General features: G+C 48.4%; 1 protein-coding gene across 1 annotated transcript in view; it reads left to right on the top strand.

Moving 5' to 3' along the window:
- ADCK1 (aarF domain containing kinase 1) overlaps positions 1–23,453 on the top strand; it is a 124,757-nt gene that overhangs the window by 95,531 nt on the left and 5,773 nt on the right. Inside the window, exons 7-9 of the mRNA XM_005860149.2 lie at positions 7,085–7,201; positions 18,018–18,167; positions 19,313–19,510. Coding sequence (XP_005860211.1) covers positions 7,085–7,201; positions 18,018–18,167; positions 19,313–19,510 — 465 coding nt within the window. The remainder of the gene's footprint in view (positions 1–7,084; positions 7,202–18,017; positions 18,168–19,312; positions 19,511–23,453) is intronic.

Here is a 23,453-nt window from a genome sequence, read left to right as displayed (position 1 = left end):
CCGATAAGGGTTTAATCTCCAACATTTACAGGGAACTCATACAACTTAACAAAAGGAAGATAAACAACCCAATCAAAAATGGGCAACAGACCTAAATAGATACTTTTCGAAAGAAGACAGAAGAAAGGCCAAGAGACATATGAAAACATGCTCAAAGTCACTAATCATGTGATAGATGCAAATCAAAACGACAATGCGGTACCATCTCACACCTGTCAGAATGGCTATCATCAACAAATCAACAAACAACAAGTGCTGGCGAGGATGTGGAGAAAAAGAGGTTGGCTTTTAACTCTCAGAAGAGATTAGCCCTTTTCTCTTAACCCTGGAGCACTGGAGAATGTGGGAGGGGGCGTCCCAAGGCCCTTAGGAGCTTTTCCAGAGCTGTCAGGCAGCACCCACTTGGGGAGGGTATCTCAGGACATTGAATGGGCAGGTCTCTTGCTCTGGTCTAAGATGCTCATGTGTCTTGGGGACATTGTGAGAAACAGAGGTAGTGTTTATACTTCTGCTATCCAGATCAATGAACAGAGGCAGGGAGACTGAGGGTGTGTCTACACTGGCCACCTAAGAACTGTAAAGTTTGGCTGAAGGGAGGAAAAGCCACAGCTGTGGTGATCAGTGTAGCATCTTGACACATTTTTTAAAATGTTTTTATTGATTTTAGAGAGAGAGGAAGGGAGAGGGAGCGAGGGATAGAACATTGATGAGAGAAACATTGATCGGCTGCCTCCTACTGGGGATCAATCCTGCTTCTCCAGGCATGTGCCCTGACAGTGAGTTGAACCGGTGACCTCTTGCTGCACGGGTCGACACTGAACCAACTGAGCCACACTGGCCAGGCTTGGCATATTGGTTTTGGTGGAAGGTATAGTCACTGGCAAAGTTGAGCTCTTTGAGGAAGTTGGGAGTCAGGTCTGTCTGGATGCCCTGAGTATGCTTGACTGGCTTCTTCTCAGCTGCCCCCAGGGACGTGGATGCACAGACCCTCTTGTGCCTGTAAATAAAGATGCGCAGACTAGATCTGGTGACACTGCCCCAGCCTTGACATTCAAACCACCAGTTCAGTGAAAACTTGGCTCTCTCAGACAGGTAATAATATTACGTAATTAGCATTATGCTCTGGAGTCTAAAATAAGCCTCCACTTGCATATCCTATTTCTTTCATTCCTTTTTTCCTCAGTGATTGAGCATTTCCGGAGCCTGTTGCTATTGCTAGGAGCTGGGCATGTGTAGATGAGTAAGAGATGGTTGGCTCCTGCCTGGGAAAACGACCTATCTAGTGAGGGACAGACACACAGATGTGTTGCTGTGTACAGGTTGGTGATGCTATGTCAGAGACTTACTTATCCATGTCTCTGTGGATGCCCAAGAGGAAGGACTTAATTCCACTCTGGATATGGAGCTCAGAGGGGGCTTCCAAGAAGTGCTGGTTATACAAGGGAATAGGCAGTATTTACTGAATGTTCCTTTCGCTGCACTGAGCACTATGCAGATAGGATGACAGTGAATTCTTCCAGCAACCGGCATCCCATTTTGCAGACAGCAGTCAGAGTGGAGATACTCAGCCTGCAACCCAGCTTTTCTGACTTTGACTCTGCTACTCGGCTGAGGACATTCTGTTGCCTCTTACCCGGCAGGGGTACTCTTCAGAGGTAGAACTATGAGCCAGACAAACAGAACCATCTCCTCCATGGTTCCCATGGAAACAGCAAAATTGTCCCCTGGCTGGGACCAACTGGCATCTGCCAGACCAAGACATGTAATAATAATAATAACACAAATTTTTGAGACGAGGATGCCAAATGGGTAAATAATTAATGTAACTATTTGACCTGCTGCTTCTAAAACCCGAACGCCATTCCTAAGACGGTGGTAGCGTTAAGGTTCCTGAGTCATTAATTTTGCCTAAATAAATAACAAGTGGGAAGCAAATTTTGTGTGCTGAACACCCAGTCCAGCTCTTAAAACTGGAGATAGATTGCTTTCGCTCACTGGCACCCCATCACAACATCTGTGGGTAATTAAGCCTCAGCAAAGAGTTTACCTCTCAGTGTGCACAGCACCTTCCAGTGGGGTGTAATAGCCTCAGCCCTATGCTGTAAATCTCCGGGCTTTAGACAAGGACTGAATGCAGATGCGATGGTGGGGAGACGGGAACAGGGTGAGGAGGCAGCCAGGCTGAACGGTCAAGACCAGGGCATTTGTGGATTTGGCTTCAGAGTGTGTGTGCTGCGGGGCAGGGACAGGACAGGCAGTGAGGCCTGTGACTGACCTGGGAGACAGCTAGGACAGGTAGGAGGGAGGAGCCTGGTACCCGCAGGGTTTGGGACAGGAAGAGATGGGAGTGTAACTCTACTCACGGAGGTGGAGATGGGCATGGGCGCCATCTTTTGAGTAGGGCCACTCCACAGCTTTTCTTTTTTTAAAAATTTTATTGAATTTATTGGGCTGACACTGGTTAACAAAATTATAGAAGTTTCAGGGGTCCAATTCTAGAATATACCCTCTGTGTATTGCACTGTGTTCACCACCCCAAGGTCACGGTTCCTCAGTGGGAGGCCAGGAGCTGGGCCTCCCTAGACACTGTAGACAAGCCTTGCTGGGCATCAATGATTCTCTCTCACAGCTTTCTCAGAATCTCAAAGACGCAGAACTGCTAATGGATAACAATCAATATTAGTTAAGCTTTTTACATGCTTATGCTGTTAGACATTTTTAAAGTGCATTATATGTGTTTATGTTTTAATCCTTATAAAAGCCCCACAAGGGAGATGCTGGTATTAGTTCTATGTCATCAGTGGGAAAGCTGGGCCTCAGAGAGATGAAACCTTTGCCCAAGGCCACACAGCTTCCTGGTAAGGGGCAGAGGCAGGCTCTGCACGAGGCAGTCAGCTCCAGAGCCTACACGCTCAACCTCTGCTCTTCTGCCCGTGTAACAACTTGTGGGGGAATATCTGAATTATGCTGCACTGTCTGTACCATGAACCCTGAGCTTTGGTTGTGTATCAGAACCACAGGTGAAACTGTGAGGCTGTCACATGGCAGCTTCTGGTTGTCTAGCCGCTGCAAGGTGAGTGCTTCTGTGTTGAGCACCAGGACTTCCACCCGTGCTACTTGGAAGTAGGGAGTGTTGCTTCTATTGTGATGGTCATCACGCTCTTACAGGTGGGGAAACTGGCCCTCAGAGAGGTTATAAAACTTGGCCATAGCCACGCAGCTTGGAGGAGACACAGCCGGGGCTCTGGCCTGATAGACTGTCTCTGAGACTGTGCTCTGCTCCGCTGGGCACGGGTGCCGAGGGCTGTGGCCGTGGGTGATGGGCACTGGTCCGGATGATCCAGGCCTTGCTTCATAGGTGCGTTGACCAAAGCACAGGAACAAAGCGGAAGCCAGACTGTGAGACAGGCCCAGGGTCTGGAGCTGGAATTTTCCAGAATCTGGGCTCTCTTTCTTTAGGGCAGGTGGATTCCACAGCAGCGGGGCCTCCAAGGAGACCCAGGATGCAGAGGTGCTTATGGCTGGTGTGACCCTGCCTGTGGGGTCAGCAGGTGCCCTGGTCATGAGCCTCCCAGGGTTTAGTTTTGATGGGGCGGGTTGCAGGGCAGGGGGCAAGTGGACAGTAGTTCTTATTGCCACTTAAAAATTTTCCTCTTTCATCTTTCCTGTCCTTGATAGAAAAAGCAGGGGAAAGGGTCAGAGGTGCAACATGGGTGTCTGGGTGAAGTGAGTTTCCCCTTACATCCCAAACCCTTCTGCCCACATGCCGATTCAGGGGCAAGTCCCCGTGTCAAGCCAAGCTTCTCATCACGGAGCAGGAAGCAGGTTTGCATTTTGCAGTCATTTCCATGTGACATCAAGGAGGGTCAGTGTCTTCCCTGAGCTCCCAGGACAAATGCCTAGATCTCCCAGGCTTGATATGTCTGTCACTTCATATCTAAACATCTGAAGCAAGGGATGTATTCTGCTGTGAGGCTGGGATGTTTGCATTTTGGGGGTGGTGGGGGAAGGTGGTAGAGGGGGAACCCAGCACACCCATGACCCTGGTTGACAAGCCCGGAAAGTCTCCAGCCTTTGGATTCTCTTTCTATCGGTGGCTCCTTCGTGGCTGACACGTTGCCCAGGTGGCTCAGATGGGGGTGTAACCGCCTGTCGGCAGAGCCCCAGGTGCCCACTGCCACGCTTCTGTTCCAGACACACCGAGGGAAGAACTTAACCCCAAATACGTCCCTTGCGCTCGGAAGCCATGAACAACAGCAGCAGACTTGCACTTACATTTTTTAAAAATATATATATTTTATTGATTTTTTACAGAGAGGAAGGGAGAGGGATAGAGAGTTAGAAACATCAATGAGAGAGAAACATCGATCAGCTGCCTCCTGCACATTCCCCATCGGGGATGTGCCTGCAACCAAGGTGCGTGCCCTTGACCGGAATCGAACCTGGGACCCTTGAGTCCGCAGGCTGACGCTCTATCCACTGAGCCAAACCGGTTAGGGCTGCACTTACATTTTAAAAGATACCTTTTGAAAAATGCCAAGCAAAACTGAATTTCAAGTTCAGAGTAACAGAGAGTCACAGATTTTCAAATGGCAAAAGCTGCAGGAAAGTAGCAAACCAGAATGACACCTTGATTGCAGTGAACCCTTTGTTCCAGGGAGCCCGGAGCCTTAGGCTTGTGCACAGGCCCTAATTATGCTCAGAGCTCCTTATCGAGAGGGGCAGGAACAGGCTCCTATCTAATGAGAATCGGGATGTAGAGGAGCTCAGGGCTGGACTAAGTCACACAGTTGTTAGCAGAACTAGGAACAGGGAACAGGTGTTTTGATGTCAGAGCTGCTCTCTTACTGCTAGATGAGTTTTCGGGATTTGGGATGAGGGAAGTACTTATTCCCCAAACACTTGAATTAGCTTCCCTTGTTTCTTTTTCTTTTTTTAAAATATATTTTATTGATTTTTTACAGAGAGGAAGGGAGAGAGACAGTCAAAAACATCGATGAGAGAGAAACATCGATCAGCTGCCTCCTGCACACCCCCACCGGGGATGCGCCTGCAACCAAGGTACACGCCCCCGACCGGAATCGAACCTGGGACCCTTCAGTTTGCAGGACGACGCTCCATCCACTGAGCCAAACCAGTTAGGGCAGCTTCCCTTGTTTCTTTTCTTCCTTTTCTTTCTTTCTCTTTCTTCCTTTTTCCCTTCCTCCTTCCTTCCTTCCTTCCTTCCTTCCTTCCTCCCACCCTCCCTCCCTCCCTCCCTTCCTCCCTCCCTTCCTTCCTTCCTTCCTTCCTTTCTTTTTGTTTTAAACTCACCTTAGGATATTTTTTTCAATGATTTCTAGAAAGAATGTGAAAGGGCGGAAGGAGGGAGGGAGAGAGAGAGAGAGAGAGAGAGAGAGAGAGAAAGAAACATGGATGTGAGAGACATATGGATTGGATGGATTGGTTGCCTCCCACATATGCCCTTAGTAGGGCTGGGGAACCTGCAACCAAGGTATGTGTCCTTGACTGGGAATGGAACCCGCAACCCTTTGGTCCATGGGCTGACGCTCTAACCACTGAGAAAACCAGCCAGGGCCTTTATTTCTTTATTTGTAAGTAGAAATAAACCCATCAACTTGTTGGGGAGACGTGGTGTGCTGATAGCTGGTAATTCCTCCTTCCCAACCGTCGTGGGACTGATGGGGGTCGTTCACTCACATGGCAGCCCAGCAGCCCTTGGTGCAGTCCAGTCTCTTGCCTCTTCTTAGGGAAATCTCTTCTCTTTTTAGCTATTAGGTGTTTTCAGAGTCAGAGAGGATGGGAAAGCGTATCAGTTGAGAATGCATTTGTCTACAGGTAATTGATAGCTCGATTTAGAGCAGTGGTTTCTCAACTTTGGCTGCACATTAGAATCACCTGGGAATCTTTTTAAAATCCTGATTTCTGGGCCTCATCCTCCGGAAATTCTGTTTCTTTGTTACTAATGGATGTTGTGGCCTCACCCCATAACAAAGAAACAGAATTTCCGGAGGATGAGGCCCAGAAATCAGGATTTTAAAAAGATTCCCAGGTGATTCTAATGTGCAGCCAAGGTTGAGAACCACTGATTTAGAGGATCTTAGACAGAAAGGATTTCTTTTCCTCACATAGCAAGAAGACTCGCAGAAGTTGCCTGCTGATGATCTTTGTGGTTTAACAATATTAGGGCTGACACCTCTGATTTCCTTGAATTTTTACTCATGTTGCAAGGGGTCTGCTGCAGCTCCCAGTACCGCACTCACTTTAAGGTAGGAAGAGAAGTATAAGAATCGTTGCATCATCTGCAAACATCCCTTTTCTTATCTAGAAAATAAAAACCTTTCCAGACCCCCGAGCTGACCTCTACTATGTTTCATAGCCAGAGCTGTGTCACATGGCCATACCTATTGTGAGGCTGGCCAGGAAGTATTTAGTATTTCCTGTCTCTGGGAAAGAGGAGGATTGGGAATAGGTGTTGGGTTAGGATCCAGCATTGTCTGCCACAGGGTCTTGTAGGAAAGGGCAAGAGAAAACTTGTAACTTCCTGACCGAAAAATGGATCATCCAGTAAACATGCATTTGTTCATACATTTATACATTCATGCATAGGTACAATACACCAATTGCACAGGTGTGGAAACTGAGGCAGAGGGTTGAGATTTGTGACAGGAGCCTGAAATGAGCCTGGTGAGAGAGGGAAACAGCTTTTAATGCCAACTCTTGCTCAGGTGTGAGAGGTTCCACACATTTTCCCCTGAGTCCCAGTTTTAGTTTTGGCTGTTAATTGTGCCTGGAAGGCATTAAAGAGGGCAGGGAAGCCTTCTCTGGTCCCCAAGCAGGAGGGGTCTCTAGAAGAGGGGGCTGGGGCTTGGCTGGTGGAGGAAAGCAGCCTGGCCTTCTCTCTTGTCCTGCCTCCCGCTTTCTCACCTACCACTGCTGAGGCCCCTCTCAGGCCTTCTCTCCTGTTCCTGGGAGGAGTGTCTGCTGTTGCCTGGCTCTCTGGGCATCTTGGTGGTCCTCGCCCTACCCCACCCCCTGACTCCCAGCCCCCCAGATTTTTCTGACCCACCCTTTCTTATTCCAGGTCCCCCAAATCTACTGGGAGCTGTCCACCAAGCGGGTCCTTCTGATGGAGTTTTTAGATGGCGGGCAGGTCAATGACAGAGACTACATGGAGAGGAACAAGATTGATGTCAACGAGGTGAGACTGAGCGCTCATGGCTTCTGCTCACACAGCAAGCAGAAGCAGAGTCGGGATTAGAACCCAGGTCTGCATGACTTCAGGTCCTTCCTTGTCTGCCTTCCCATCTTCCTCCTAGGGATTTGCCTTGGACTGCAGTGGAATCTGGGCCACTTCGGTAACTCCCCGAGCCAGGAGTTGGAGCACTGACGAGAACTTTTCCTGCCCACACACTATCTGATTGCAGCCCTTCTCTCTCTAGCTTACATCCAGGGTCATCTCACCCATTCCATATGGACATTGTTCCATCTGATAGAGATGTGAGGGCTGAGTTAGTGCACAAGCCATGCTTAGCACAGCGCCTGGCCTGTGGTTAGTGTTCCAGATTGGGAGCTAGTTGATTATTGTTGTTTTGATTCTTAGTATCCTCCTTTACCACGAATGTTTCCTGATGGCCTGGCCCCCTGTGCCAGGCCCTTTCTGCCCTGGAACCTTAGGAGGGAAGTCTTACTGTCTCTATTTTACAGATGAAAAAGCAGAGACTTAGATCTAACTTATGTAAGGTTCCAGATCTTAATGGTACCACATAATCACTAGCCAGATAAAGATTCAAGTCATTTCTAACACCCCGGCAGGCTCCCTCATGCCCCTCCCAGTCCATACTGCCACCCTGACTTCTGACACCAAAGAGCAGTTTTGCTCACTACTGAACTTCATGTAAATGAAATCATACAGTCTAGACTTTTGGGTCTGGCAAAAACTCTGTTCTCTTCCATTGGTCTATGGATCTACCCTTACAATAATACCATTAAAAATATATTTTTATTGATTTCAGAGAGGAAGGGAAAGGGTGAGAGAGATAGAAACATGAACGATGAGAGAGAATCGTCCATTGGCTGCCTCCTACAAGCCCCCTACTGGGGATTGAGCCTGCAGCCTGGGCATGTGCCCCAACCGGGATTGAACCATGACCTCCTAATTCATAGGTCGATGCTCAACCACTGAGCCACACTGGCTGGGTTACCATACTGTCTTAATTGCTTAGGCATTCCTAAGGAATCAATTACTTAATTCCTTAATCTCTTGCCCCAGAGATTTCTAGTGTTTCTAGTGTTTGTATGACCCAGAAAGCTCTTTGGTATTCTGAAATGATGTCATTAAATACTTTCACAGAAACCATAGGCTGGACAGGGGGCTCTGAGCCATGGGCTCCACTGTGTTGTGGCAGACCAATGGTGATGTTGGGAGTAGACCAGCAATAGGTCCTACTTTGTAGAAACCAATCTATTATGTCTCTTATCAGCTAATATCAAAGCCACAGGTCTCATGGAAGACTGGTGGTATGTGTGTGTGTGTATGTGTGTGTGTGTATGTATGTGTATATGCAAGTGCACACACACACAGAGTATGAAACACCCCGCATTACTGAAAGTTTCTCACAGGTTTCTGAGGTTCTAGGATTGTGGGACTCAGGGAGCCCATCCCTGGAGTGACTCTTGCTCCTGAGGACGGCCTGGCTGTGTGTATTCCTCGGGGAGGGAAGTATAAGGGACAGATAGGGGTGACAAGGGCCAAATCCTGGGGTGTAGGGTGGTTATTGGCATCTTAGCTGCTATAAGCTGGTGACTTAGCCAGAAGGTGGGGCTCAGTAGGGGTTGGCTTTAGAAGGAATCTCGAGTTGGGTGGGGGTGGCTCCAGACCCCTCCAGCCACTTGTGGAGTCATCCTACTGCACTTTGAAGAGGCCCTCTCACCCTGCAACATCCCAGCCCCAATGGGCCTAGCATGTGAGGACCTCAAGACCAGCCTAAGTAACCGTTCACAATAGATTCGGGTAGGGAAACACTAGGTTAGGAAGCAAGAGACTTGGGTTCAAGCTCCAGTTCTGCCAGTGGCTCACTGTGTGACCTTGGACAAATCACTCTCCTTCTCTGGACCTCAATTTTCTTATTGAAGGTTTTGGATTACCTGGACTTTAAGGGTATGTCCTGCTTGGATATTTGAGAGAGCAATGATTCTCAGCCTGCTGGGAGCTAGGACTTGAGCCAGCTATTTCAGAATCACTGGGGAGCTTATTTAACAATGCAGATTCCTGGGGCCCACCCCAAATTTACTAATCAGAATCTGGGAGGGGGAAAGGATTAAAGAATATGCATTTTTAACAAACTCTCTAGGTGGGTTCTGATACTCATTGAAGTTCAAAAACCACCTTCCCTGAGACTGGACAAAAATCGGGGAACCGGGTGGAGGAGAGCTATGGGGGGAAAAAAGAGGAACTGTAATAATCTGAATAATAAAGATTTAATTAAAAAAAAAAGAAAGAAAAACAAAACAAAAAATAACCCCCCCCCCAAAAAAAACCCCAAAAAAACCAAACACACCACCTTCCCCAGGCCCAGAAGACCTGGGCACCTAGGTTTATTTGCACCTCTGGGAACAAGGCAGCCCTGCACAGCTGTTCTCATCTGCCAGGGAACGTGGGGCTGTGAGGAGCCAGCAGCCTGCAGGAGCCCTTGTTTGCTTGTATCTCTGAACCTAGCAGCAGATATTACCGAGGGCCTGACCCATGTTCATATTTGCCAGTCACTTTAAGAGCTGGTGACAGTGACTGCCATTGATTTCATTAAAAGTAAAGGTCGTGCGGGAGCGCGTTCCCAGGCTGGATGGAGCCTCCTCAAGCCACAGGACGACTATTGATTGCAGGACCTTTATTGAGGGTTAATTGGATTTCAGTGAGTATGTATTTAAGACCCAGCCTGGGCTGAGGCCCAATTGAATTTGCGTGAAATCAGCCGAGAGAAAGGTGACAGAGTCTCGAGTGTGGGGTTGGCAGAAGGGGCACTGGAGGCCCGGTGGGCAGACATCTGCAGTCTGGGAAGAAAAGGGGTAGGTGTAGGGATGGGGGGCTCACAGAGAGAGACTCCAGCGTCTCTGTTCTGGAGGCCTGGGGACCAGCAGAGGGAAGAGGGCTGGGACACCCCGTGGTCATCATGTGGACTTGGATTCAGTCCTCTGTCCTCGGATGGCTGTCCTGGTGTGCGGTGTGGCCTCCAGGTCTTTCCCCTCTTGTCAGGGTCAGGAGGGGAGCTGGGGTTTAGCTCTTACTTTGAAAGTCTCCCCACTAACTCTCCTTTTTTTAGGCCCTCAACTCCTGTTTTTAGAGGTTCCAGGTGCCCTCAGTTGCAGCCTGTCTGGTCAGAGTTCCTCATCTATATAGTTGGAGTGGCAACAATATGTACTTCACATGCCATTGTGCAGACTTTGCAAGCTGTGAAGTTCTATAAAAAATCATTTATAATTCATGGGGTTATTCTTCACAGGGGCATATCTCCCTTCGTAGAATCGTTGAGAATCTTCTTTGCTTCCCTCCTGTCCACCTACTCCTGTTGTCTGTGAGTGATGGTCATTGATTGAGTATGCTGACTCCCCTCCCCATCTCCTTAGAGTTTCCCCTTGTCCCCCCATGCCACCAACGACTGAATGAGACATTTATGTTTTGCTCACCATCGCCCACTGACTGGGCCTCTCTGGCTCTGTGGTGGGAGGTGCCCAGGAAGCCAGGGAGGAGAAGCTGCAGAGACATGCAGACCCTAGTGACCAAAATCACTAGAGAGAAGACATATCCCATCATCCTCCCCTCCGAAACTTCTTGGACCAAATCTTGAGAGGCCCAGGGATGTTGGATTGGTCCAGGGCACAGATGAGTTCCTGGAGATCCATTTCCCCAGTGGCAGGGGTGTCAGGAGTGGGGACAGTGCCACTCTGGACTTGACCTTCCTGGATTTGGTGCTGCCTCTGCCACTTGCCAGCCATGCCTCCTTGGTGGAACTGGTCACCCTTTGGGAGCTCCAGCTTCTTGTCAAGTGGGGTACACGAGCAACCTGGGGGACTGTTTGATGATTGACACACCAAGCAATGGCAGAATGCCAACAGTCCCTGCTTGCCAGGTCATTATCCTGGAATTCCTACCCTCTGCCCACTCTGTAGGAAGCAGGTAGGGAAGAAACATTTCCCTGTGTTTCATATTGGCCCAGGGAAGGTGGAAGAGGTGGAAATATTTCTTTGGAGTGAATTGTTGCCCGAGGCCAGGAATGTCACATGTCCACAGCTCTTGCTCCCTCCACCGTGTCTTCCAGTAGTTATGGCTCCGAGTCCCTCCAGTAGCCATGGCCCTTTAAGTCTCTCAGGCGATGTCACTGTTCAAGCCTACTCTAGAGAGACTTTCACTGAGCTTCCAGAAGCTCCAAAATTAGAATAATCCTTCCAGTTTCCTGTAATTAGCTCAGCACCTCTCCTTCCTTCCAATACCATGTGTGGTTGAAGTGGTTCCCAGTGCCTTCACATTCAGGGATTTCACTCCGAGTTTGCTAGCCCAAGATTGACCCACTCCGTGAATAGATGTGGCCTTGTGCTGGGCAGCAGTGAGTAATTGGAGGTTTATATGTCCCAGGGGTGGTTCCTGGGGAAAGGTGGGTGTGGAGGGAGGTAAATGCTTTAGGCTGTGGTCTGGTCTTTCAGGCTATTCTGCCTGAAGAAGCCTCAGCAGAAACTGGGGGATAGGCAAAGAGAGTCTGAATTATTAACCTCCTTGTACTTAATATCGGGCGACTTGTGTGATTATTAATATCTTGCAACACCAACTTCCTGTTTCTTTCAGAGAGCTTGGCCTTGCTTCCATGACACCCCCCAAAACATAAATAGACTTTCCCTTGGGGGTGGGAATAAATTAATCCATGCAATTATAGAATAATTAAAGTACTTTCAGCCAATTCAAGTTTTAAGCAAAATCTAAAAATAACTCCTTAATTTACATATTATTTACTAAATTAATTCTTTACTCATACTTTTTACAGATTCCTGGCTCCCCCCTCCCCACTTACTGTTATAGAATAAAGGCATTGTGTAATTACCGAAATCACTTAACGTGAGTGGCACATCCTTTTTACATGGAGCAATTAAAGGACTCGTCACTGACTTTTCCTCTAAAGATTGCTGTACTATGGCTTTAATTAGCCATGTGTTTTTGGTAAGACAAACAGCCCTGGGTTTCCCTGAGGCTCTTGTCTACATGGAATGATTTCTTGGATGCTGTGGGGACCTTTGGAGGTTTTTGGTGCAGCCCCGGCCTCCAGGTATGAGCTTCCTGTGAGTGGAAAGGCAGGTGGCCTGGTGATGGAGAGCTTGTTTCCTGGAGTCAGGCCTTCTGGGTTTGGATCCTGGTTTTTCTAACTGCTGGCCAGGGGACCAGGCTCCTCCCTCTTTGGAATCTTGCTTCCTTTACATATCTACTGCAGAAGGTGGCTGGGAGTCCATGCAAAGTGCCTGGCACAGAATGTGAGCTGTTACCTAACGAGGTGTCACTTCTTGTCTTTATGCAGCTACCACCATTAACAGGGCCAGGGGAAGCCTTAGAGGAATTGAGTAGACATTTGTCTAAGGAAGACATACTAATGGCCAACAGGTGTCTGAGAAGGTTCTCAACATTACTAATCAAGGAAATGAAAATCAAAACCACAATGAGAGATTATCACAGACCTGTGAGAATGACTGTTATAAAAAAGACAGGAGGTAACAAGTGTCGGTGAGGATGTGGACAAAAGGGAATCCTTGTACATTGTTTTATGGGAATGTAAATTGGTGCAGCCAGTATGGAAAACAGTATGGAGGTTCCTCAAAAAACTAAAAATAGAATTACCATATGACCCAGCAATCCCTACTTCTGGGTGTATGTATCCAAAGGAAATGAAATCAACATCTCGAAGAGATATCTGCACCCCCGTGTTCATTACAGCATTATTTTCAATGGGTTGTTCTTAATCATGAGGCTGAGGCATGGTTAAAGTATTACGGAAGGGGTAGAAGAGAGGGTTGTGTGCCCAGTGATGGCCTTAGGTGTCTCCTAGGGCCTTGATGTCTTTCTGGGTTGGAGAGGGCTGGCTGCCCTTTTCTGGGCAAATTGGTTTCCAGAGACAATGTAGTACAACTCTGACAGATGTAAAGAAAAATTACCCCAAATTTAGAAATAAGGCCATGAGTGCGCAGTATGATTTTTAAGTCATTTTGAGCATTATTCAACCAAGCCATCAGAGGATTCTTTAATATTTAGGGGAATGCACTTTTGTTAGACTTTGCTATTGAAAAATTAACTACTCAGGCTGAAGTTATATGTCAACCTGTAGATCTTATCCGGTAGAAGTGCAAATCATTTTTGCCTAGTAGAAAAGATAACCCAAAGGTTGTGATTTCCTTGTTGCCCTATAGGACAATAACCAGTTTTGCCTCTAACTCAGGAATCGTAGGCTCTTATTCCTGTTTAAATGTCCATAAACACCCAGTCCCTCAAAATTCTCCTTTAACCACTCTGCCTTCATATTTGGTTCTTTATTGATGAGTTAAATAATTGTCAACATGTGTTCGTTCTATATTTGTACGAGGGTCATGTTTTTATTTTTTTGAAAATTATACTTTGATGGCGATAATGGGGTAAATCTTTTAACAAGTTAAAATAATAAGCTACCCCATTACAAATGAACATGTTTGTGTGTCTTATAGTGAAGTGCAGCAATTTTTAAGTGGTGTGCCTCGAGAATTTTTAAAGCATGTAATACCTGACTGACCTCTTTTCCCTTAGATCAGTGGTCAGCAAACCGCAGCTCATGAGCCACATGCGGCTCTTTGGCCTCTTGAGTGTGGCTCTTCCACAAAATACCACGTGCGGGCGCGCATGTACAGTGCGATTGAAACTTTGTGGCCCATGCGCAGAAGTCGGTATTTTGTGGAAGAGCCACACTCAAGGGGCCAAAGAGCCGTATGTGGCTCGCGAGCCACAGTTTGCCGACCACTGCCTTAGATTGTCAAACAAAAAAATGACATCAGCCAACACAACAATAGCCATCTGGTATGAATGCCCAGTCTTGAACTATAAATATATAAGTTATATAATAGAGTTGCATCTTATATCACGTCACATAATAAGTCTGATTATTTAATTCCTGATACCAGAAATCCTTATATACAAGTATAAATACCTGATTTTTTAAAAAGTTACTTTGAAGCAAAAAGGGTAGGTAATTACTACTATTTTTAAAGGGTAAGTAAGTACTCTTATTATTTTTTTTATAAATCAATCAAAATTATACCTATTTTTTTTACCAGGTCGGTCAAAAATATAATATATTTTTTGATGTGCCACAGAATTTTAATAATTAGTTTATGTGTGCCGTGAGATGAAAAGAATTGAAAATCATTGGTGTATAAAGCACTTGTCCATATATGTGATCACATTTTGATCTTGAATCTTGCAGTTTCCCAGTGAGGAAGACTATTAGATAGGGTAAGTCCCACTTACCAGCTAAGGGAACTTTAGACTCAGATTGGGAAGGGAGGCTACTTGTCCCCCAGGTCACCCATACCCTAAATGGCAATACCAAGATGACTCTAGAGTGGAGCTGGGTACAGAGGATGGTTCTCCCTCCTGTCTCTGCCTACTGTGCCTGCCTGTCCTGGTGAAATCTGGTTAAAATGAACATCAAGAGCAGCCCCTAAATGGAGACACCCAGGCAGGGCAGATGCATGGGGTGTTGAGATGGGGAGGACCGCTCTGGGGCTTTGCTCTTGTGTATATGAGCTGCAAGGGGCAACACCTCCCCCTCCTCCTCCAGAAGCTCACTCTCTTGGGCAAGGACTCCCCCATCCTGAGTTCCTAGACCCTGGGGGCCATCTTTCAATGTAGTAATAGGGGCCCCAGAGCGATTAGCAATATTTCAGAAAGCTTAAGGGAGATCATACATCTCCCCATGACAGGCCTGCCCAGACTAAATGAAATGTCGTTTCTCTGCTTTGGCTGGAATTCCGTCAGCTCAGTCTGGCTGCACTGCTTATCTTGGGCTGATCAGGAGCCCTGATTGGACCTTATATGCGTCTGTGACAAATAAAAATGAATTATTAGTTAATAAATGCAATTGATTTGGCAAACGCAGCCTTTCAGAGTGTGGTTCCATGGAGCTCCAGAGCACCTAACAGGAGGGGTTCTTGGGGCACAGAGGTGGGGACTTGCTGGTTCTCCCAGGACCAGCTCAGGCCAGGCCCCTTTCCCAGGTAATGGAAAATGGTGGCTCTGGGATACCTGACATACCAGCCTGAGTCTGAGAACTTGACACGGGGCAAAGTCCTGCCCCAGATGCCAACAGACACTGAGTACTGTGCATTCATTTCACCCAAGGGAAACGTTGGGAGCTGGAGAGCTGGCATGGTGGCAGGACATAGTGTGACATAGGATAAGTGTCAGGGCTCCAGACAACCTCTTTAACCCTGGTGTCTCCATCTCTTAAAAAGGTGCAATGATGCCCAGTCTGCTGCCCTCCCAGGAGTGTTATGAGGAATCAGTAACAACAGGGACACTGATGAGAGGTCACTAGGTTCCAAGCACCGTGAAGTTCTCACTAACCCCTTCAGAGTGGCACTAGTATCGTTTCCATTTACTGAAGCTGAGAGTTTAAAGTCACGGAGTTCAGTTGAGGAGTACGGAAGTCAGAGGGAGCCAGTATCCTATATAATAAAACCTTAATATGCAAGTTGACCGAACGGCGGAATGACTGGTTGCTTTGACGTGCACTGACCACCAGGGGGCAGACACTCAACGCAGGAGCTGCCCCTTGGTGGTCAGTGCACTCCCACAGGGGGAGCGCCGCTCAGCCAGAAGCTGGGCTCATGGCTGGCGAGTGCAGCGGTGGTGGTAAGGAGCTAGGGGTCCTGGACTGCGAGAGGGATGCTGGCGAGTACAGGCGGGCGGTAAGGAGCTAGGGGTTCTGGACTGAGAGAGAGATGTCTGACTGCTGGCTTAGGCCCGATCCCCTTTAGGGGGGGATCGGGCCTAAGTTTGCAGGTGGACATCCCCCGAGGGGTCCTGGACTGCGAGAGGGCGCAGGCTGGGCTGAGGGACTCCCCCCGCCCCTACTGCATGAATGTCGTGCACCAGGCCTCTAGTAGAAATAATAGTTATAAGAAGGCTGTGGGCTCACACCTGGTTTGAATCCTGGCTCTATTCCTTTCTAGCCATGTAGCTCTGAGGAAGTTAAACCTGGATGCGTCTCTGTTCCTCATCTGCAAAATGGGCATAATTGTACTTTCTTTTGGGGATTTTTAATAAGGATGGTAGCTATGGTTACTAAAGTAGCGTTATTCTTGATTTATTTTGGGCCCAATTGTAATTGACTGGGATTCTGAGGATATCAATAGGGTCAGGGTGAGCATCAGAGGCAGGAACCACGGCATCTCAAAAAACCCAGAGAAACAAAGGTCTCATTTATGTTGAAGACAGAGTCCTATATTCGCATGTTTGGCCTGTTACAGGCAAGTGGATGCATAATAGAACCAGTGTATCATATGTAAATTACACCGCAATAAAGCTATTTAACAAAATAGAGCCAGTCCCTGCCACCTTTGGAGCTTATGATAGAGCGCTAGGTGGTCAATAATCAAACAGTGACATAAATAGTGCTGTGAAAGTAAAGTACACCATTCTGTGAGAGTATATGGTAGGAGAACCTCATCAAGTCTGGGAGATCAAGGAAGTTTTCCCCAGGGAGGTGCTGCTGAGCTGGGATGGGAAGAAAGAGAGGAGTGAACCAGGTGAAGGGGAGAGGGGAAGGATGCTTCTGGCTGAGGGACTATCACGTGCAAAGGCCCTGAGGTAGGAAGGCATGGGGACCTTTGGAGAGGAGGAAGAAAGCAAATATGGCTGGAGTGTCAATGTGCAAGATGAAACCAGGGAGGGAGGCTGGACTTGATCATGCAAGACTTTCTAGGTCAAGGAAAGCAGTTGAGTCTTTATCTTAAAACCCTAATCCTGTGTTCCCCACCCGATGAGCCCAGCTCCTCTCCTCTGGCTGGGATGTGCTTGTTAGTGACCATGGGGTCCAGCTAAGGCTGTGAGAAATGCCAAGGGCAGTGTGTCCTGGACGTCAGGTGTCTGGGTGGAGCATCTCTTTGTCCATGGAAACCCATCAGCACACCATCCATGGGCCCAGGTCTGGCTCTATTCAGCAGCTGTTTTCTAGCTGGGAAGAGGCTTTTAGCTTTAATAAAAAGAGAGTAGAGATAAGAAGACGGCCTCGGCAGGGAAAGCAGCAGTGACAGGATGATTTAAACGGCCTCTCCAGTGTCATTTCTTCTGTGCAGACATCATAAATCAGATCAGCATTGGGCTCTGACAGGGAGGGGTGTGATGAAAGGAGCCTGCAGAGAGAGGGGAGAAGGGTGTGTGATTCTGGGTCCTCCTGGGACTGGCTAGGAGCGGGTGGGGTCACCTGTTCCTGGTCCTCAGTCCCTTAGCCTTACTCTTTGCAGGGGGTGGATGGACTGACTCCTCCAACCCAGCTTTCCAGCCCATATTCAACTTTGGGGAAAAAGTGAAGAGGGACTAATAAGAGAAATAGGGAAGAGAAAAATCAGGGAAGAGTGGAGGGGCGGGTATAGGAGGTGGGTGTTACAGCCATCAGAAAAACTAGACACAGTGGTTCTTCTACTTTGCCATGTATTGAAATCACCAGGGGAACTTAAAATAAAATACTGATGCCTGGGTACCACTCCCAACATTTCTGGGTTCCAGGTGACTCTGATGTGCAGCTAATGTTAAAAAGAACTGGATGAGAATTTAGCTTCTAGCTTACACTCAAGAACTTGGCAATGTTGAGCCATCACTTTCACCAGGACTGATCAGACCCACTTGGTCCCCCTGGCCTTCCTCTTGAAAGTGGCCAGACTGAGTGGCCAGAGTAGATGTCTCCGAGACAGGTGTTAATGCCCATCAATGCCCACCCAACACTCTTCTCTTCCAGATCTCGCGCCACTTGGGCAAGATATACAGTGAAATGATCTTTGTCAATGGCTTCGTGCACTGCGACCCCCACCCGGGCAACGTGCTGGTGCGCAAGGGCCCGGACACGGGAAAGGTGGAGATTGTCCTGTTGGATCATGGGCTCTACCAGGTAGGACAGGCCTTTCCCACCCAGCCAGCCGCAGAGTCTAGTCCTGCCTGGCCTGAGAGTCCACTGAACTCCCCGATGGGCCACAGAAACAGGAGGCAGATGGCTAAGGTAACGGAGAGGCCCCGCCCTAGCCCTAGAGCTGTCATTTGTGCAAGTCCCAGTCATATACTCTGTGCCTCAGCTTTTTCCTCGGTGAGGTGAGGCTGGGAATGCCTCCTTTAAGGGATGCTGTAAGGAGTACATGGGAATGTGCCCAGATAGGTGAAATTGCTTTGTCTGCTATACAACAACTTTGCTTCCCAGGGAAGCCCAGGCCAGCCCAGACCCTGGGATGGGAGCTGGGACTTGCTAGGGATGGGTAATTCAGCCCTAGTGACGAGGTGCTATGTAGCGTGAAAGGGGCCTGGGAACTGATAGAAGCTCTATCCTCTCGACTTGGGATGCAGAGCTGGCTCTGATGAGCCATGAGTCCCGCCTGGAAGTTGGGAAGTTCACTGCCAATCATGGGACCCAGGTTTTATTCTAGGAGACAGATGGTTGTTGGGGAGGCTGTCTCTATAGTCTCCTGGTCCTCAGTCCCTTCCCTCAGAGTTCTAATTCCACATCCCAAAATCTTGGCCCCCCCTTTGAAAGGCTCAGTGACGTTGGGCATGTTAGTTTAAGGTAGGCCAGCTGCTGTCACAAGTAGCCCCTGAACAAATGGTGGCCCAGACACAGCAGGTGTGTAATGCTCGCCATGTGTCAGTCTTGGGTGGGTGGAGGAGGCCGAAGGCAGGGGCTGACTGAGGCTCTGACCCCAGGCCTCCCTCAGGTGGTTTCACCATCTGTACCCAGAGGGGTAAGGGCTCGGAGGAGAACGCATGGGCCAAGCTGGGAGTGGAGCTTCTGCCACATTCTGTAGGTCAGAGCCCAGGCCCAGGGCCACATCTAACTAGGCGGGAGGCGGGGAATGTAATTTCTGCCACTCAGGACGAAGGCTGGCCAAATAGTAGCTTTGGACTTGGACTGACTTTTGGGGGAAAGCAGATGTTGTGCAGGAGCCACGGTCTTCATCCATCCCCCCCTCACGGTGGCCACTCCAGCCAGGGACTAGGTCTGGATAGGGAGAGGAGGCTCAAGTCTGGCCATGGTCGCCCCCACTGTAGGTGCTCACGGAAGAGTTCCGCCTGGACTACTGCCACCTCTGGCAGTCGCTGATCTGGACCGACATGGAGAAGGTGAAGAAGTATTGCCACCGTCTGGGAGCTGGCGACTTCTACCCCTTGCTTGCTTGCATGCTGACAGCCCGCTCGTGGAACTCAGTCAACAGGGGCATCAGCCAAGCTCCAATCACCGCCTCTGAGGTAGGTGCCCCCTCCTGCCCCTTTCCTCTCCTGCATACAAGGGGCTGGACCAGGATGGCCTTTGGACCTCTTCCTATCCAAGGTCTGAGGTTCTGTCTGTTGGGCTGTGGGGGGTGGGAGGGTGAGCAGAATTGGAGATACATTGGATAAGAAGGAGGGAGGGGCGGAGAAATAGCATCCCTGGATTGAAGGAAGGCAAGGGAGCTACATCCCACTCTTGGCCTTAACCACCTGGAGTACGAAACAGGGCACGTTAACCATGTGACTAGACTTCTGCGGCTTTTTCTCCGACCTACTCACACAAGATTTCAGGCTTCCGCAAAGTTCTCCCCAGGACTTCTGGGAATCCCCAGGGACTATCTGATAAATAAGTCTGCTGTCTCCTCCTGAGTACTGTCTCCCATTGTGTGGTCCCTCTGGGGCAGCCTACTGGGGAGAGCGCTTTAGTTCTCATGTGGTGCTACTTGTCCCATTGTTCATGTGTCAGTCTTAGGTGGGTGGAGGGGCTGGAGGCAGGGCTGACTGAGGCTTTGCCCCGCCAGACCTCCCTCGTGGTGGTTTCACTGTCTGCACACAGAGAGTAAGGACTTGGAGGAACACGGAGTTTTTTTTTTTTTTAAATATATTTTATTGATTTTCTACAGAGAGGAAGGGAGAGGAATAGAGAGTTAGAAACATCGATGAGTGAGAAACATCGATCAGCTGCCTCCTGCACACCCCCCACTGGGGACGTGCCCGCAACCAAGGTACATGCCCTTGACCGGAATCGAACCTGGGACCCTTCAGTCTGCAGGCCGACGCTCTATCCACTGAGCCAAACCGGTTAGGGCGGAACACAGAGTGTTTTTTTTTTAAAAATATATTTTATTGATTTTTTAGAGAGAGGAAGGGAGAGGGATAGAGAGTTAGAAACATCGATGAGAGAGAAACACCGATCAGCTGCCTCCTGCACACTCCCCACTGGGGATGGGCCCGCAACCAAGGTACATGCCCTTGACCGGAATCAAACCTGGGACCCTTGAGTCTGCAGGCCGACGCTCTATCCACTGAGCCAAACCAGTTAGGGCGGAACACGGAGTTTTTAATGAAATACCTTTTTTGTTTTTCTTTGTAGTTCATTTCTTCATCGGATCCAGACAATAGTCCCATGGTGTCTGGGCTGAGACCAATCCATTTTCACTTCTGCCCCTATCACAGGGACTTACTAGTATGTGGCCACTCCTTCTTCCTGGTTCAGAGCTCCCTCCATCCCTAGTTTCTCAATCTGTCATGGAGTGGACTTCTGTATTCCCAGTCTGTCAGTTTGTCAGATTTGTGCAGTTTTGTGGGGATGTGCTCGGGCGCACCACAAGGGGCGGGATCCTGCTTGTGCAGTTAGAAAGACCTGGGTTCTAGTTCCAGCACTGCTCTTCCTGGTGGCATGACCTTGGATAGTTTTTGTCACCTCTTGGAGCCTCAGGGGTGGGGGGGTCCCTTGTAAGCTGCCTTGTGGTAGGTGGTTTTAGGAATGGCTGGATCCAGTGTGTCAAACGATGTCACCAAAGAGGCCACCCGCTGCCATCTCTTGGTTCTGTTTTCTTCTAAGTTGACATCACTCCCCAGCAAGTGTGGTGGCAAAGATGACCACCAGCTGCCCTAGGCCTACACAGCTTTAAAGCTGGTCATCTCAGAAGAAGAGCGATAGTCTCCCTTCTTGGTTGAATAGGGAGGATAATTTCTGCTTTACTGATAATGCCTGGAGAGTGCCTCTCCGTAGCTCCCAAGTGCCTTCATTGAGCAAACATAGGTTTTTGCTGGGTCCTGGACTTGGTGCTGCACATCCAGTGGTGAGCAGTCTGTCTTTGTAATTTGTACTGTGGTTGAGGGAGACAGACAGTAAACAAGTGAACAAGCAGGTAAATGGAATAATTGCAGGTTGGAGATATCAGAGAGGAAACAAGCTTGTGATGGGGAGCTGTCAATTGGGTGCTCAGAGAAGAGATCTTTGAGGAGTTGACTTTTAAGCTGAGCCCGAAGGACAAGGAAGGCACTGGCCACAGGAAGAGCTTGGAGAAAGCATCCACGGCAGAGGGCACATACTGCGCTACGATGGCCTGGGGAAAGGAGAGTTTGGTGTAGTCTGGAGTGTGGTGAGTGGATGATGGAATGAGAAGAATTTGGAGCACTGGGCAGAGGGAGCATTGTTCAGGGCCTATAAGCCATAGGAAAAAGTTCAGATTAATTCTCAGTACAGAGCAAAGCCTTTGACAGGTTTTAAGCAGGAAAAGGATATGCTCAGATTTGCTATTTTAAGTGTCTCTCTGGAGTGGGGCAAGATGAGCAATGGGGTGATTAATTAGGAGGCTGGGGCAGAACTTCACATTGGAGAGGTGCTGGGGGCTCAGACTACACTCATGGCAATGGAGGTGGAGAGAAGCAGATGGAACCAGATTGCATTTTGGACTTAAGACTGAGCGGCTTTTCTGTTTGCTTGGATGTAGAGAGGATGAAAAGTGGTCTCATAGCTTCTTGGGGTAAATTACAGGATGGGGAGAGTGGTGTCACCTCCTGACATAGGGAAGATGTTGGGAAGGACATATTTGGGGTGAGGTTACCAGTAGTCTATCAGTAATTCTCTTGAGCATTCAGATAGAGGTGGGCAGTTAAGCCTGGAGCTCAAAGAAGAGGTCGAAGCTCGAGATATACATTTGTGAGTCCTTAGCACATAGATGGTATTTAACGTCACAGAATGGACAAGATCACATGGCACAAGTAGGTACTCAGTAAATGATATCTGTTTTTATTAACTAAGTTTGAATTTTATTTTTGCATTTGTTATTCATTCATAAAGGCCCAGCATAAATGCTAGTGTACTAGTCTGCTTGGGTTGCCATAATAGAATACCACCAACCAGATGTCTTAACAGTAGAAATTCATTTTCTCGCAGTTCTGGAGCTCAAAGTCCAATATCATAGTATCATCAGGATTAGTTTCTGGTGAGGGCTCTCTTCCTGGCTTGCAGATGGCTGCCTTCTCATTGTGTCCTCACATGGCCTTTCTTTTGTGTGTACACACTCCTGATCTCTCTTCCTCTTTTGGAAAGGACATCAGTCCTATCGAATTAGAGTCCCCTTTATGAATTCACTTAACTTTAATTACCTCTTTAAAGGCCCTGTCTCTGAGTAGTCACACTGGCGTTAGAACTTCATCTTAGGGATTTGGTGGGAGGCACAATTCAGTCCATAGCACCAGCCCTGGAGGCCTCTCCTCATGCTTTTGCCAAAAGTGATCCCTTAATACTTGGATCACTCATGTTCCAGCAGCTTATACTGTGTCTCAGAGTTAGCTATTTGTATACTTATATGGACTCTGACTAGTTGGTAAGTACCTGGAAGGCAGGCATCCTGTCTGGTGCCACTCTCTTAAAAATATTTTTATTGATTTCAGAGAGGAAGAGAGAGGGGGAGAGATAGAAACATCAATGATGAGAGAGAATCATTGATTGGCTGCCTCTTGCACGCTGCCCCACAATGGGGATCAAGCCCGTAACCCGGGCATGTGCCCTGTCTGGGAATCGAACCTTGACCTCCTGGTTCGTAGGTCGATGCTCAACCACTGAGCCATGCCCAGCTGGTGCATCTCTTTATAAGGTCTCCGCGGTTCTGGGACCAGGTCCAGTAGAGAGGCGTTTGTGTAGATTGTGGAGACGTGTACTCCATTTGCTTACTTTGGACAAAAACCCAGGTAGAGGATAAACATAGCCACTCCAGGCCAGCCCAGACTCTGAGATGTGAGGGCTCAGTTTTCTGAGTCCTAGTCTTATTTAGAATTAGGGAACCTCCAACATTGTATCAAGGAAGATGTTTTTTTCAACCACAAGTAGCTTAAACAATTAGGCATTTGCTCTCTCCATGACAAGCAGTCTGGAGGTGGGTGGGTCCAGGTTGGTTGAGTAGGTCACAGT

The sequence above is a fragment of the Myotis brandtii genome, unplaced genomic scaffold, assembly GCF_000412655.1.
Source record: "Myotis brandtii unplaced genomic scaffold, ASM41265v1 scaffold132, whole genome shotgun sequence".
Lineage (NCBI taxonomy): Eukaryota > Metazoa > Chordata > Mammalia > Chiroptera > Vespertilionidae > Myotis > Myotis brandtii.
This window is presented reverse-complemented; position numbering and strand designations above follow the sequence as displayed.